This window comes from Lagopus muta, chromosome 4, assembly GCF_023343835.1.
Source record: "Lagopus muta isolate bLagMut1 chromosome 4, bLagMut1 primary, whole genome shotgun sequence".
In the NCBI taxonomy this organism is placed as follows: Eukaryota; Metazoa; Chordata; class Aves; order Galliformes; family Phasianidae; genus Lagopus; species Lagopus muta.
This window is the reverse complement of record NC_064436.1, coordinates 58,693,232-58,709,515: the sequence shown is the minus strand read 5'-3', so window position 1 is coordinate 58,709,515 and position 16,284 is coordinate 58,693,232. Positions and strand designations below refer to the sequence as shown.

At 37.7% G+C, this 16,284-nt stretch overlaps 1 protein-coding gene across 1 annotated transcript; it reads left to right on the top strand.

Annotated features, from left to right (window-relative positions):
• Positions 1–9,990: 9,990 nt before the first annotated feature.
• TMEM128 (transmembrane protein 128) lies at positions 9,991–15,588 on the top strand. Its single transcript, XM_048942155.1, has 5 exons — positions 9,991–10,138; positions 10,693–10,834; positions 11,857–12,018; positions 12,736–12,844; positions 13,959–15,588. The coding sequence occupies exons 1-4, from the start codon at positions 10,021–10,023 to the stop codon at positions 12,833–12,835; spliced, it is 522 nt and encodes a 173-aa protein (XP_048798112.1). The 5' UTR covers positions 9,991–10,020; the 3' UTR covers positions 12,836–12,844; positions 13,959–15,588.
• The last annotated feature ends 696 nt before the right edge of the window (positions 15,589–16,284 follow it).

Here is a 16,284-nt window from a genome sequence, read left to right as displayed (position 1 = left end):
TACTGCTGCAGCTAACAATGTCTCTATCCAATTGAAATTACCCTCTTAATAATTACCTATTTAGTGATCACCATTTCAGAAGGGGGCATGCTGCCTTGCATTCCATTCAGAATATTTCACCAAGACAGAAAAATAGCAAGACCTTCCTACTTTTATCTCAAAAATGATTAATCAATGTATTTACTGATTTTTTGTTTGTTTGTTTGTTTTTCAATCCTGTCAGTCTGTTGCAAGGAAGTTACATACATTGGGTGCTCTTTTGTTCTTACATGAAGGTTTTAGCAAATCCAAGGGGGTGATAGCATAAGCTTATCTGGAGATCTTTAATTGCATTCAGACAGCATGCAATATTTTAAAAAGATTATTCTAGGCAGTATAAAAGTGCAGCAAGGTACAACCCACAGTGGTAATTTGGAAACTTGCTGCTTGGAGTTTAATTAATATGTTCATTAAGCATTATCTGATTCCAGTTTCTGGGTCAGATGATTAATTTTATTGAACAGCTCTTAAATCTTTTGAGTGACTTTGGGGTCTTTTACATTCAAGAACTAATGTCAAGTTTGACAGCCATCTACACATGCATGTATTTCATAGAACCCTTAGAATTGGAAGGGACCTTTAAAGGCCATCTAGTCCAACTCCCCTGCAATGAACAGGAACACCTGCAGTTAGATCAGGTTGCTCAAAGCCCCATCCAGCCTGGCCTTAAACATTCCCAGGGATAGGGCTTCCAACACATTTCTGGGCAATATGTTCCAGTGTCTCACCAGCCTTATTGTAAAAAACTTCTTCCTTATGTCCAATCTAAATCTCCCCTCTTAGTTTGAAACCATTTCCCCTTGTCCTGTCATAACAGACCCTGCTGAAGAGTCTGTCCCCTTCTTTCCTGTAACTCCCCTTTAGACACTGAAAGGCTGCTTTCCAGTCTCCCTGAAGCCTTCTCCTTGTAGGAGAGGTGTTCCATCCCTTGGATCATTTCTGTGGCCTTTCTCTGCATGTGCTCCAACAGGTCCATATCTCTCCTGTACTGAGAACTCCACATCTGGACACAGTACTCCAGGTGAGGCCTCACCAGTACAGAGCAGATGGGCAGGATCACCTCTGTCACCCTGCTGGCCACACTTCTTTTGATGCAGCCCAGGATGTGGTTGGCTTTCTGGGCTGTGAGGGCACGTTGCTGGCTCATGTCCTTTCGTTTGTGAAGAAAGATCTAACAGCATAACTGCAATGATTTTGTGCATGCTGATCACAACTGCCATTCTTCCACTGTGCTCTATCTTTGACCATCCAGGTCAACTGCAGCACGCTACTGCCATCAATACAAAGTTTGATGTCCAAGGAAATTGAGCTGACACAACCTACAACTAACATTTTAATACAGTTGTTAACAAACACATGATGAACCAGAAAGCTCATCATCTTCGACCTAGTTTCTTAGCAGCAGTCAATTATTATGGTTTTGCATGGACAGGAAAGTTGTGGGAGCATTCATCAAGCACACTACTGAACTCCTGTTCAAAAAACACAAAAAGTACAGAATATGTTAAAGACTGTCATGACAGTAAAGTAAGCAGCCTTTTATTTTAACCTTTTATCTGACAGAAATGCTGTGGTATTGAAGTTTCTTTTAACAACTAATCAGTGTACTGGGTTTGTGATGCCATGGAGAAATTTAACTACTGAACTACTGTTTTCACCTTTTGTAGCCTTTTTTTTTTTTAAAAAAAAAAAAAGAAAAAACTTTCTTCCCCATAAATTATATGCTTAGCAGTCAACTGGTAATGATAGCAGTCACTATAAAGTGCTGAGAAACCATCAGATATCAGTAACAGCATTGCAAAGTGTTTAAGCACGTTCTGTTTGTTGATTTTCTAAACAGCATAGTAAGAAAACATAAGAAAACATAAGAAAATATGCCTTACCATTAAGATTTTTCCTTCCAAAATACTGCATTGGAAATTGAATGTCTTTGGATGAGTGAGAAAGATGGAAGTATTGTAGATCAGAAAATGAATTGTTTAAAGTCGGTGGCTTTCTTGGTAAGCATAGCATCAGAATTTAAGCAGGGATTTTAATCACTGAAAAGAAGAAAGCTTCAAAGGATGTCTTGTTTGTTGTACTCAGCACTCCACCATACGGGTGCATTAGAGTATTTCATTCTCCTTTCTCCCAGTGAAAAAAGATCCTCCCACCTGTTGCTTTAATCTGATTGCATCAGTACAATGCAATCAGCGTCCAACATGAGTACTGGCTTATAACCGATGACCACACGATACAGAGTCCCAATACATTACTCCATTCGGAAACTTTTAAAGCTGTAATGCTCACCCCTATCTAGGAAATGAGAGGGCAAATATTAAACTCCTTGTGCAAGATAAGCAAAAAAAAAAAAGGTATATTGTTCTATACATTGGGCTGTGCTCACAGGTCACAAGATATCTCAATCAATATATTCAACATCTATCCCTTTCTTCTCCTGGTTTAGCTTTCAAGAAAAAAAAAACCAAAAAACAAAAAACCAAGAATAAGCCCTCTAAGTTTCTTTTCTGCTCTGTCAGCCAAGAAAAGCAGCACATTGTGTTCCCCATTAGTTCTTTTTCAGGAAGTGTTATTTTATATTTAATACTAAATTTCACTTGGAGCAGAGAAAGTTTCAGTGGTAACTGTTCTTTGCACTTGATGAGACAATTCCTTTTGCACCTGTATTCTCATGCTTTTACATTCTCACAGGCTGAGACAACTTGAAGAACATATTTTGTTTCATTTCTGTCTCCAATTTATTCTAAATGACGTGAAACAGCCATTTCTTCAAATAGACTGTATACTTTGATCTTCTGATTTGAGATTTTAAATAGAAACTTCTCTCGACACCCCCCACCCCCCTCCCCAAGTTTACATCAGAAGCAAAACAACTCACTTTGCATAGAATTTGTTTTATAGTTCCTGAAATGACTTGAAAGCAGCAGGATAACAGAAATTGTGTTTCTGTATACCTACCAACTAATCAGGTAGAATGCATTACTACTAAATAGCACTGAAATCCTTAGTAAGGCCTGATTACAAAATCAACCTCAGTTCTCACATGCATTTGTTCTATTAGAAAGAAGATGCTTTAAAACATATGGAGATATTGCTCAAAGTCAGCATGAATACAAAGGGAAGAGAATGATGTGTATCGGTGTCTGATAGGACTGCAGATTAACATGATCAGGAAGAAATAAAGGGAAACTTATCTCTCATATTCTCTTGTAGCCAGTAAAACAAATAAAAAAACGACTTTTATCAAGAATTCAGAATGCCCTTACAAATTATGCTGTAAATGACCATTTCATTGATCCATCTTTCAGTATTGGTTTCCCTCTCCTGAAAAATCAGGGTGAATCTACACTTAAACCTCAACATTTCATTTTTTGCTTTTATATTTTAACACATCTTTCTCCTACTAGATATCAGAACTTTAGCATAACAGCCTCCTCTTTCCACTAAAATGCATGAGGAATTTGATCCATATAAAAGCACTGAAATCACTACATCTCATTTAGATGACAAGCAATGAAAAATAATACCAGAAACTTGCCTGCATTGTAAATGGTTCAAGATATGTGAATTTTACTCCTTTGATCTGTTCTTTGCAGCAGCCATGTAATGAACACTTAAGATTCAGACACTGAGTTATAAATAGGAAGCATGAAGTGCACTTTTATGTGCTTGATTTTCTGCCTTTCTGATGGCCTTTGATTCTTGGTAATGAGAAGGAATTCAAGGAGGAATATGCAGCTTTTGACACTATACAGTACCCATACAGAACAAAAGCTGATTTTTTTTTTTTTTTTGTGAATGAGACAGGGCCAGAATTTTCTCCTAGACTTTTATTGGTTTTTTGTTTTGTTGTTTTGTTGTTTTGTTTTTAATGATTAAAGCAAGCGCTTCACTGACTGAAGTCAATATATTGTACCAGCATTTTTGCTTCGGACTTCTTAATCAACTGCTAGTATGAAAGCTTTTACTGAATTTATAGACATTATGCATACAGGTCTTTATTGATTCTTTTTTCCATCTATTCACTCTACCATTTATTATATTTTCATGGACTCTTTGTTCCTACAATTTCCCTATTCTACACCATGAGATCTGTTTCTTCTTCCTTTCCTACTGCAACATATCTCACTCACCTACTCTGTGTTTGAAAATTCAGCTTTTTTGTGAACACTTGGCCATTTCCAGGGTTAGCACTGGGCAAGTTCTCTGTGAGAAGAAAAAAATATCAGCTCTGTCTTACTTGTACACTTTTTAAAACCTGTTAATACGAAGCACATTTGTCAAAGTAGTAACAGGAATTGCACATCTCCCAGCTAAAACTTCAGATTGAGATACTGCTGAATTTAGTTCTCGTACTAACAAACATCTTTCTTTCTCCTTTTGACAATATAGCATTCTGTAGGCTCCTTCTAACTCAGCTGTCCAATCAGGTTAGCAAATCAAAGCATGTATAAAAATTGATCTTACAGAAAGTAAGTAGCAATGGACTGCAAACGACAAAAACAAACAAAAAACACCCCCTGACCTGAAAGAAATTTATAAGAACTTTGTTTCATGTTTACTTTTGCAGGACTCTTCGGAGAAATTTCCACAAGTGAAGAGCATGGGCTGAATTCCATGCAGTATACATCAATGAGAAGTTCCTATACTGTACGTGGTACAATTTTTTTTCTGTACTTTGCAATCTTGTAGCAGTGATGTCCACACATGCCTGAGCAACTTTGTTCCACTGCCTCTGGCAGTGAGGGCACTAGACCAGGTCTGAAAAATAGTTAATGTGCTACCAGCAGCCTTAAAAAAATGGGCTCTTTATAACTTCTATAAAGTGTCAAGTCTAAAAAGAGCAATACTCATAGAGTAAGACATTTCAAGTCTAAATAGAGCAAAAAGTTCTATCAACAATAAACCCGAATACTCTTTCCCCTGACTGATACACAGTCTTTCCTACATAAATTAGACCTGCCTTGATTATTCAAAAGAAAAAAAAAAAAAAAGATACTTTAGGATGTACCTATGTGCAGTGAGGATGCAGAACTTGTCATAGTTTACAGATGTGCATGGCTGCACAGGCATTTTCCTCAGCGAGGACATCAGTTTCAGTAATTCACAAGCGTTCCCTTTCCCATCCTCTCACATCTGGCCATTTCTTTTTGCCTCTTTGCCATTTCCCTGCATTTTTTTCGAAGGCTTTTAAAACCAGATCAAATCCTCAAACTGAGAGGTATTATATACCTCTACTGAGGACTGAGTAGTCAAGAACAATTATAGATGGAGCACTGCTGCCAAATGCTTTGTATCTTTAAACTGTAGTCTTGGGAAAACATTTTGAGAGCCATTGTACTCCCTAAGAAAGTCAGCATAGTTAAGTGAAACTAAATTCAAGAAATGATTTAGGAGACAGACTAAGAAGATTTACTTACCAGCTTCTAGGAGAATGGTTTGTCCAGATTTATTTCATGCCTCTTTTTTTTTTTTTTTTTTTTTTTTTAAACACTTTGAAGATTCAAACTGGAATGAACAAAGTTGTCTCATTATATACTCTTAATACCAATTATTGCAAAAGGCAAGAATACAATACTGACGATACCTAAGATTTTTAAACAGGATAACTGACGGTGTTGAAATAGTCTTTAATCAAAGAGACATTCCAGACTAAAGTGATGTCCTGGACCAGCCACGTTTTTGTATTTGACTACTTTCAAGATGAAGAATAAGATAACTTGATAAATCAGATCACGTGATGTGTTGATTCTTTTTCATTTCTTTTAGATATTTACTTCCTGTTTTTAACTGCCTTTATCTTTTCTGCCTTCTTTTCCTTCAAAAGTTTCAGACGTTTGCATGCTGACTGGTAGTGTATTCTTTGCATCAAGCACACTATTATATCTATTGCTTCTTTCTTAAGGGTCAGTCTAAGGATGCACTGACATTTAATACTCAACTTTAGTTCTGTAGTTTGTATATGTACAGCATTCAGACCAGATTAAGTTTTAATCCCTGATTGATATTCATGTTTGTATGAAGGTACTAACACCATGTGCTTTTTTTTTTTTTTTCAGTCCTTTGGTGATATTTTTGTTTCCATTGTACTGAACTGAACAATTATTCCTCAAAATGAAGAATACACCTACACTATAGCCACCCTCCTTCAACTAAAAATGCCCCACCTAGATAAGTAATGAAGGCAAGGCCAACCAAGCTTCTTGTGAATAAACAGCATTCGGGCTCACATAGCTACTGACTTTTGCAATGGGGAAAAATTTGCAGATATTTGATAGAATACTAGAAAACAAATTTTACTTTTTTAAAAGTCAAATTAGAAATCTCATTCTAAAATACACATGAACCTACACAGGGAATATAAAATAACACTTCTGTATTAAGAGTTATTTGTAAATGAACATTAAACTACAGTCAGTAAGTGGGAAATACTCAAGTGAACACCAAGAGAACAAACTTAAATATATGCAAGATTGGAAAACTCAGTTTTCATTTATAATTGCACAAGCTTGAATGTTTAAAAGCACTGAAATAAAGCATTCTTTTCTCTTTAAAAGAAAAGAACTTGAAGGTGTTGAATGCAATTTTTGCAAATGAATGCAAATGAAACTTTTACTTGCAAGAATTATCCATAACACACCCACAGTCTGGATGCTTTGTTGATTATGTTGTTGACTTTGTAACAGCCTCAGTTCAGCTCCTGATCATTATCCTTTAGCAGATTAATAATGACTGAACCAGAGAAGCTCTGTGAAAAGATCACAGAAAACATCTCGGCTCTACAAACACTGAACATGAGTGGTCTAGGTTAAGGTCAAAACTGAGCCAGGGAAGGGAAGCTCTTATTTCAGCTCTTTGCACAATGCCTACTCTGTAGGTAAACAGGAGTCTTCAGTTTAACAACACTAACAGATCTTAACCTTTTCAAGCATACATATTTATTTAATTACTACCTTTAAATCAAAGATATTTCCTATGAATAGCTTTAGCAAAGAGAGTGCATGATTTCCTTTGTTTCCTATTCCAGTTACCAGCATGAAAGTAAAGGCTGAGGTAATCATTTCATTCAAGGAATAAAACAAAGAATCCTTTATTTCATTGCTAAGAAAGCTGAGATCAGAGACTCCTATAAGCTGTTAACTTCAAAATATTCAACTGAACTATACAAAATGTAATCACAGACATTAATGCTCATGATGTGGATATAAGGCATGTTCTACAGCAAATGAAGTAAGCAAATAAATAAATTCTTGCTTTTTTTTTTTTACACTGAATTTACTCAAAAGTCGATGCAAAGTAATAATCAGAACTCTTGCTTCATTCAACACGAGAAATCCCTACAAAACAGATGATGGGACATTTTAGGAAAATATACTGTGTGAATCACTGTTTGCAGCCCCTTGGCTGAAAAGATTACATCTTCTGGCAGATGATACAATGCAGCATATCTGCATACCAGGCTACATGGCAAATAGAATCACAGAACAACCAAGGATGAAAGGGACCTCAAAAGATCATAAGGTCCAACCCCTTGTGGGAAAAGGAAGCCTAGATGAGATTATCCAGCACCTTACACAATTGCATCATGAAAGTCTCCAATGATAGGAGCTCTACCACGTGCCTGGAGAGATTGTTTCAGTGACTGATTGTTATCACCATTAAAAAAATTCATATCAAGACAGAGCCTCACCCAGTGCAGCTTGTACCCATTACCCCTTATTTTCCCCATGTCACCCCTTTGTAAAGGAAGTGCCTCCATGCCCTCTGTAGCAAGTACAAGAGTACTTGCTACAAGTACTGAAATACTGTAATGAAGTTCCCCCTAACCCTTTACTTCTCCAGGTTGAAAAGTTCTCTTTCAGCCCTTCCTTATAGCCAGGTGTTTGAGCCCTTTGATCTCTCTCATGGCCTTCCTCTGGAACCTCTTCAGTCTGCCCACATCTGAATTGAACTGGGGAACAAGAACTGGACTCCAGGTACAGACTGACAAGTGCTGAGTGGGATGATTACAACTCCATCTCTGCTTGTAATGCCCCTGTAGGTACAGCCCAGGATCTGCTACGTCAGTACAGGTGCAGGACTTTGCAACTCACCTGTTAAATGTACACCTTGAGTATCCTAAGTAATGAAGCCTCATTTCCTTTATCTCTGCAATAATTGCTGCCAAGTCGCTCATCATCAGTCCTGTGCCTTGCTTCACCCATATACTGGGCTGGATGTAAAATGCACAGAAAAGTACATGATGAGCGAGTAGAGACATGCTATTTCAGCTGAGAAGTCATATAAATGAAGAATTATTCTTCTTCCACTTGCAAAATGCACAGATTAAGCCAAATTCTCCAATGCTTAATCACCTGTAACTCAAACCAAATATAGCATAAATTGTGTATGTACTGAAAAACTTGGTCATAACTACTGTTAGGGCTATCATTACACAACTTAGATTCGTGCAAGTCTACTGAGTTGTGAAGCTGCTCTAGCACTGTACTGAATTAGGCTGTACCTACAGAAGACATATTATTTATTAAAGATTTATTCAAGTTGGTTGTTTGGTATTTTTTTTCCCCATTTCAAAAGGCCTTTGATAAGGTCACAATTATTAACCACTGTCTACATGCCATTCATCTTGTTTTTCCTGTTTTCTGAACGTGAAACTACAGAGAAAATATCCGCAAAACATTTATGCTGAAGAATGCATGTGGTATTGTGAAAACTTATTTTTCATACTCACCGATTTCATGCAAAATACTGTTTACCTTCTAAAAGGGAAAGTAAAATCAGATAATGAAACATTTATGTTTTGAATTTCAATTTATATACAACTAGAAGGATGGTAAATATACTTGATGGTAAATATACTTTTGTTAACTAGAATACATACTAAAATTATTTTTTCTTCAATCTATGTCATACGAATCTCAGCCTTTATGGAATAGTTCTCTGAGATTTTTATTTGAGTCCTGTGCTACCTCTATCATACAACCATTAAGGCTGGAAAAGATCTCTAAGGTCACCTAGTCCAACCATCAGCCCTTCCCCACCATCCCACTGACCATGTCCCTCAGTGCCACATTACACATTTCTTGAACACTTTCATGGACCGTGACTCTACCACCTCCACAGGCAGCCCATTCCAGTTTCCCATCCCTCTCTTTCAGACATTTCTCCAAATATCTAACCTGAACCTCCCCTGGCACAGCATGAAGACATTTCCGCTCATCCTATCACTGTCATTTGGGAGAGGAGGCTGACCCTCACCTCTCCGCAACCTTCTTTCAGGCAGTTGTAGCAATTAGGACCCCTGAGCCTTCCCTTCTCCAGACTAAACAATCCCAGTTCCACGTGGTCTGCAAAATACAAACAGCAAAATGTTTATATGCTACCCAATCTCTGCTTATTTTTCCTATTTTCTTTTTTAGCTACTTTGATAAAACAAGCCTCTTTTTTTTTTCTCTCTTTTTTTTTTTTTCACTTGGATTTACATAACACAGTTTCCCATTTTCAACGACGACTGGCATCATTCACAACACCACTAATTTGTAATATATTGCTGGTCCATTATCAGAGTCACTATTTGCTACAGCCGCACTCATAAGGCACGCTTTCATCAATTTTCTTTAGGGACGAATAATATGAAGTGTTGTTTTATCAGGTGAGCATTAATTGACGAATCCAAGAAGGCAATCACCTGGGTGAAACAGGCAAGCAGCTACACCTAGACCAGGCATGGAGAACTAGCTCCTGGTAACGCTGCATGGCAGGTATTTCTGCTCGGTCTGGTGGGCTTACACAGCCGCAAGGTGTGACTCCATGAGGCTAAGCACGGTGCCCACAGTACCCGCTTTGGAGAGGTAACAGCCGTAGAACCGGTGACGAACCTAGCCGGCCGCGACACCCTGCACAAAACCACAGGCCATCACGGCAGCACTACGCGTTGAGGGAAGCGCCCGCCCCGTCGCGTCACTGCCGGAGCGGCCCAAGATGGAGGGCGGCGGGCTGCGCGGGGAGCCGCTCCCCAGGCTCAGGCGCCATTTGGGGCAAGGGGCAGAACGCTCAGCCCCGCTGCTGCAGCCGCTGCTCCGGGGCGGCGGGACGGCCGGTGGGTGGTGCCGGGAACGCTGGCGCTGCCGGGAGAGGTTGGGGCTGTGGGTGTTGTGCTGTGGGGCAGTCGGTGGAGCAGGCGGGAGGACGAGCACGCTCGGGATGTTCGGGGGTTCCCGGAGCTTCGCCCCCACGGCTTGCTAGCGCTGCCTTCCCGCTCGTCCTCGGCCGTAAGACAGAGGTGCTGCTGATGGTGGCGGTGCTGAAGGGCAGAGCGGAGGTCCGAGCGCTTGTAGGGGGCGCAGCCGGTGGCAGTGCTTCTGCGGGGTGCAGGGCCGGTGTGCGTCAGGCTGCTGAAGGCATGCAAACCACCAGTAACGATCAGAACAGTGCGTGAAGCACCACATACGTACCTCAACAGGTACCTCTGCTCCACTGCTTCTGCCCAGCTAAAAGCGCAGTCTATTTAGCTGTGCATGTCCCTGTTCATGGCAAGGGAGTTGGACTCGATGGCTTTTGAAGGTCCCTTCCAACTCCGCCAGTTCTATGATTCTGTAATGACACTGCAGTTAGTGACTGGCTTTGGTGGTATCATTATGTTCATGTTTACAGAAGAGTCTACAGCTGGAGAAAAGAAAAAGAAGCCCTCTCCTAGACTGAACGTTCATTCTGCGTTCTGGATTTTGGCTTCCATTGCTGTGACATATTACTTTGATTTTTTTAAATCTATTAAAGAGACAATTCAAGCAGATAGGTAAGATGCCTTACAAAGATTTCTTACAAAGAAAAGTTGTGTTTTCAGCTTATGTTCAGATTGTTACATATAAACTTTGTGTTTTGAATCTTGGATAAACAAGATCCACAATAGAAACAGAGTGAGTGGGGTCTGTTCAGCCTGGAGAGGGTAAGGTGAGGAGGGGGGAATCTCATCAATGTGTACAAATATCTGAAGGCAAGGTGCAAAGAAGATGGAGCCAAATGCTTTTCAGTGATGCCCCAAATTGAAACAGAGGTTCTACCTGAGCATCAGAAAACATTTCTTTATTGTGCACTGGAACAGGCTGCCCAGAAAGGCTGCAGAACCTCTGTCCTTGGAAATACTGCAGAAAAGCTTCCTGGATGTAGTCCTGGGTGACCAGCTCTAGGTGGCTGTGCACGAACATACAGACTGGTACCACCTGGACCACCTGAATCCTTATTTTTTTTTTTTTTTCAGGCTTGACCAAACCATTTATGTGCATGTAAAATGTGTTCTAGTAACATTGTATCTTAATCTGGTACCTTCATATTTGTGCTTACGTACAAGAAGCCACTGCCTATTTTGTTGAAAGTATTGGGGTTTTGATTTTAATTAAAAAAAAAAAAAAAAAGCTGAAATTAATCTGTAAGCATCAGAAGAAGGGTTTTTTTTTCCTTCTTGTTTAGATGTCTGTTGAGTAGACTGAAAATATTAGAAATAATTGCTATGAAATAGTTGAGAAATAATTTCACAGAATTATATCTTTTTCATAAAGTTAATTCTCAGTGGGGTTGATAGATGTTAAATATTTTCAGATAGCTTCCCCTGGAGGTGCCTTTTGAACAGGAGTGATGTATTGTGAAATTAAGTAGCTATGCAAGTGTTTCATAAAAGTAATTTAAGAAAAATATTTCAGGAGTTTTAGGCTAATCTGTAAATTTAACAGGTATTGTCTGTTCTGTTTCTGGAATAGAATGAAGAGTAATATGTGGACTGAGATGTTACTATACTTAATGTGATTTTCCCTTCTGCAACAGTTGGTGGTTTGCCTCTGGCAGTTGTTTATTGGCTGCATGTTTATCTGTTGCCTTTTACTGCATAATATATCTTGAGTGGTATCGTGGAATTGAGGACTACGATGTGCAGTATCCTGTACTGATACCTGTCACAACTGCCACTTTTATTGCAGCAGCAGTTTGGTGAGTTGAAACGTATACACAGACTTTTGCTGCACCTGAGCAGTTCAAACTGTATTAATGGATTCATTTGATCAGAAGTATAATTCCTCTAATTCCACTTAATGTATTGGAGATAGTATAGCATGATTTCTTCGTTTTCAGCATTCATCCATGATGCAAGATTTATAATAGTTGAAGCTGTCATTAAAAAGCTTACTTTCAATATACTGGTTCTTTTCTGATTGAAGAAATAGCTTAAAATTAGTAAGATCCGTAATCCTTGTAAACCATTTGTAAAATAAATTTTCTTGCTATCCCTTTGTTTTAATTCATACTCAAATCGACTTGGCTGTAAATACAAATTAAGGTTTTATTTTCCTCAGATACTGTGCTTGCCCATGGAAAAATCAAGAATGTTTCTCATAACTTTTACTTACATAATCTCTGTGCACGTTTACCCTTGATGAGTCTGAGTGGTTTTATTCAGAGTAGAATAAATCTGTAGGAGTTACTGAAGTTTCAGGATGAGATGTCAGTAAATAAGCAGTAAACTAAACTATCTATTTTATAAATATGTGCTCTTTTTGCCCTATTTTTTTTTATCAGTTGTAAGTTGTAAAGAAGTAAGTATTCTTCAGGTTAAGTTGTTTGAACTTCATTTCTTGTGCTATGATTTACTTCTGTGCCTGGCTTTTCCACAGTGTGAACTTCTCTAAAGCCTTCTTCTTTTATTCCCAGTTTTAACGTTGCCTTATGGCCAGTCTGGTCATTTATCACACCTGTGGTGTTGTTCATTCAGTTTATGGGTGTTGTGATGCTTGTGTCGCTCCTAGGATAAGTCTTACAGGTAAATAATTGAATTATTCAAGCACATAGAAGCGTTTATCTTGTTGCATGAGTTGCTTTGTTATATAAACCATTTAAGGATTCTTTCTTTACATTTTATATACAGTTTTAGAATGCTGAAATTTTATGGCAAATGGAGTTACCTGAAAATATGCAAGTATCTTTAAGGGAAGAATACCTTTTTCTTCTTCTGAAAGATTCTCTTGTGGACAGTGAAAAGAAGAGATGAGTGAGAGTGGATGGTTTTGGGGAGTATAGGCTGAATACTTGCAGTTTCTATCCAGGCTGGGAAAACTTCTTAGGGAAGTTGCTTGACATGATAGTGAAAGGGAAAAGCTATCCAAATGCAGTTGTCTTCTCTTAAACTCAGATTGTCTTACCTTTATCACTGAGTATGCTGCTTTGATTTTTGTGGTGAATGGTCTAGTTCTTCCTTAAAAGCAGTCTTTTTATGGCAAATACAGACAGTTTTTCAACTTCAAAAATTCTTTCTCAACAGCCACCATGTTGAAAAGGGCTTTTCAGATTTTGTTGATATTCTATTCCAATGGATCCTGTGAAAATGGAAAAGCTCAGTAGGGAAAACATTAAAGACAGCTCAGTAAGTGGAGTGAGAGATGCTCCCCAAATCACAGCTGTATCATCCAGGGAGGTGACTCCTTCAGAACTGCTTTAGTTTATTTTGGGACCTTGAGTTATGTTTGCTGATGCAAAATTCTTCAATGCATGTTTATTCCTTCTGTCATTAGCAATGCTCTGGTTAAGTGCTGGAAAGGTGGGGAAAGAGTACATTGTGAGCTGTTAGAGCTCTGCTCATATTAATAGACTGAAACAACCATACTGCTTTAATTTGTACTTAGAGGTAGAAAGTAAGAAGTATAAGTGAACTGCAGATATTCTGAACAGCTAAATCTTAGGAAAACATCCTGGTTTTCTCAATAAACAGCCAGGTAAATTATTTTATACAGCATATTATTTACTTGATGATGTAAAATCATCCAACTAATGTATATCAAATTAGTACAGGATATGGCTTGTGCAGTATGTAAAGCCTTGTAGTGTGTGTATATATGTGTATGCATAACATTTGATGTGTTTTTTTTCTTTTCCTTCAGCTTCGTGTGGAGGATTCAAGTAACAATTATCCTACGCAGTGGATGTTGCTTTAGTTCCATTCCATTCTGATTATACTAGGCTACCTGATTTTATAAATGAAATTGACATTAATCCATGGTTCAACCAATGGCTGCAAGAAGGCAGATGATTAGCAAGTAATTGAAAGATGGATAGATTTTATCTTAGTGACATAATGCATTTCGTACTTTCTAACAACATTATAGAACTGACTTATTAATCATTCACCTAGTCTTAAATCCCATCTGGGGACTCCAGAGGTCACTTAGTCCAACTTCCTGCTTCAAGCGTGTTGATTGATTTGAAAATAAGTGATGCTTAAATTTAAACGTTATGGTTTTTAATATGCTATTTTTACATTTGAATTGATAGCTAAAATACTAATATTTGGAATCTCTTTGAGCTTATAAACTTGGAGATAGATGACAACAGAGGAGACATTTATTGATCCACTAGATTTATAATTTTATATGTGTTTCAATGAAGGAAATATTTCATTGATCTAACCCTTGACTTCAAATATGTAAGTATTTGAAAAAAAGATATGGATTTGAGTAAGGGTCTAGAAAGCTGGTTGAAATTTACATCACTGATAATCTGACAGTGCCAACAGTGAAATAAATGGATTATACTTGTATTGACATAATTTGTCTACAGCCAAAGGCGAGCTATCAAGTTGTGAGTAACCAGCAATACAATGAACAATAGGAACGTTACACAAGAAATTAGGAGCACGAAGAAAATTATTTTGATGTATGCACTATGTTTTATTCTATGTATTTTATTCGAAAAGTAACTTTTCATTCTTTAAAGTGCCTGTTAATAAAATTGCTGTTTTTCCTTCCTCAGCAATAGAGGTCAATATTAAATGAAAAGCCATTACCCACACGCATCTGGGTAAATAAAATAACATTGTCAGTTTGTTCAGCTTGGCTGTGATACTAAAGTATCTGGGCACCATTTAGTTTCCAGACCATTTTGTATATGTCATTGTGTTAAACATTTTTTATGGAAGATACGAGAACGTAAAAGCTGGGTGCTGAAACTTGCTTAAATTTACTCTTTGTGGTTGTTGCTTGAAGTCTGGACAGTTAGAAGAGTCTGTGTTCGTTATCCTGACTTTCAGATTCACACCATTGCTGAAAAAACAATATGTGAAATTTTTAGTAATGAAAAATGTAGACGTCTGAAGTTACTGCTGCTTCATTGAAGAAAAATTGCTGTCAGTATGCAGTTTAAAGGATCAGTCAAACCAAAATACATTAACACTACTGCTAAGTTGGTTGTAAACAGCTTGATTTTTTTTTTTAAATAAAATATTTGAATTTTACTGAATACTTGAATTTACTGAAAAGATCTTAAAATCTTAATCTTTTAACAAATTCCAACAATTTTATGTCTGCACAGATGTGCACATTGAGTTACTTTGTTCATTATGATATTTAAATGCACTGTTGCTCAGGGATGGTAATAGTCATTGTATTTTTATTTATCAACTATATAAATACTCTGGGTGCTTTAAGTTGTTTTGTCCTTTTGAATTCATATTTGCTACATGTTTGTTTCAAATGTATTCTTTTGGACATCTTAATAAACTTTGTATAAAAGTGATTAATTATTGGTCAGTACTTAATTGTTTAGCCATCAAATTCCACTGTTCTTGGTCTGTCAGCCCATCATTTTGCCTGTGTTTGTCTTTCATGACCTCTCAGCTGGGTTAATTGATTGTGTAAAACCAGTTTGTATAACTTGGTTAGAGGTATTTGCCCTCTGACTACTTTGTCTTTTTCTGAGAATCCCAGGTAGAGAGAGAAGCACAGAAGTCTTGCAAGGTCTTTTGGTAACCATTCTGAGTATCAAATGCAATGCTCATATCCTTGTATGCTCAAAAGCAAGTAGTGGTGAATCTGGTAACAATGTTTGCTGTAATTAACAACCTGACAAAATCTTGTTGCTACTTCCAGTTCTGTCAACTTTCCTTATTTTCCTTCTACTAAATCAAGAACTTAGGGCAAGACATCAGAAAGAGATATCTTAATAGCTTCCTGAAAACAATGATTAGGTTGTCAAAAGCCTTACTTGCACTAAAGCATGAATATATTTGCTGGCTTCAAACCATGCTCTCTCTAGACATATATTATTTTTTATTCATTTCCATTGATTTCTTTTGAGAATGAGAATATGTGCCAGTGTCAAAGAGCTCTTCTTCACAGGTAAAACTAGATGCTTTAAAATCCCCTTAAAAGGAATGGAAATAAAATAGCCCAGACAGTTACATGTAGAAGCTCTGTAAAATGAAAGCACCTA

Coding starts and splice junctions, on each gene's coding strand:
- TMEM128 (XM_048942155.1), top strand. CDS start 10,021: ATGGAGGGCGGCGGGCTGCGCGGGGAGCCGCTCCCCAGGCTCAGGCGC. Junction 10,139..10,692: donor CCGGGGCGGCGGGACGGCCG/GTGGGTGGTGCC, acceptor TCATGTTTACAG/AAGAGTCTACAGCTGGAGAA. Junction 10,835..11,856: donor GAGACAATTCAAGCAGATAG/GTAAGATGCCTT, acceptor CTTCTGCAACAG/TTGGTGGTTTGCCTCTGGCA.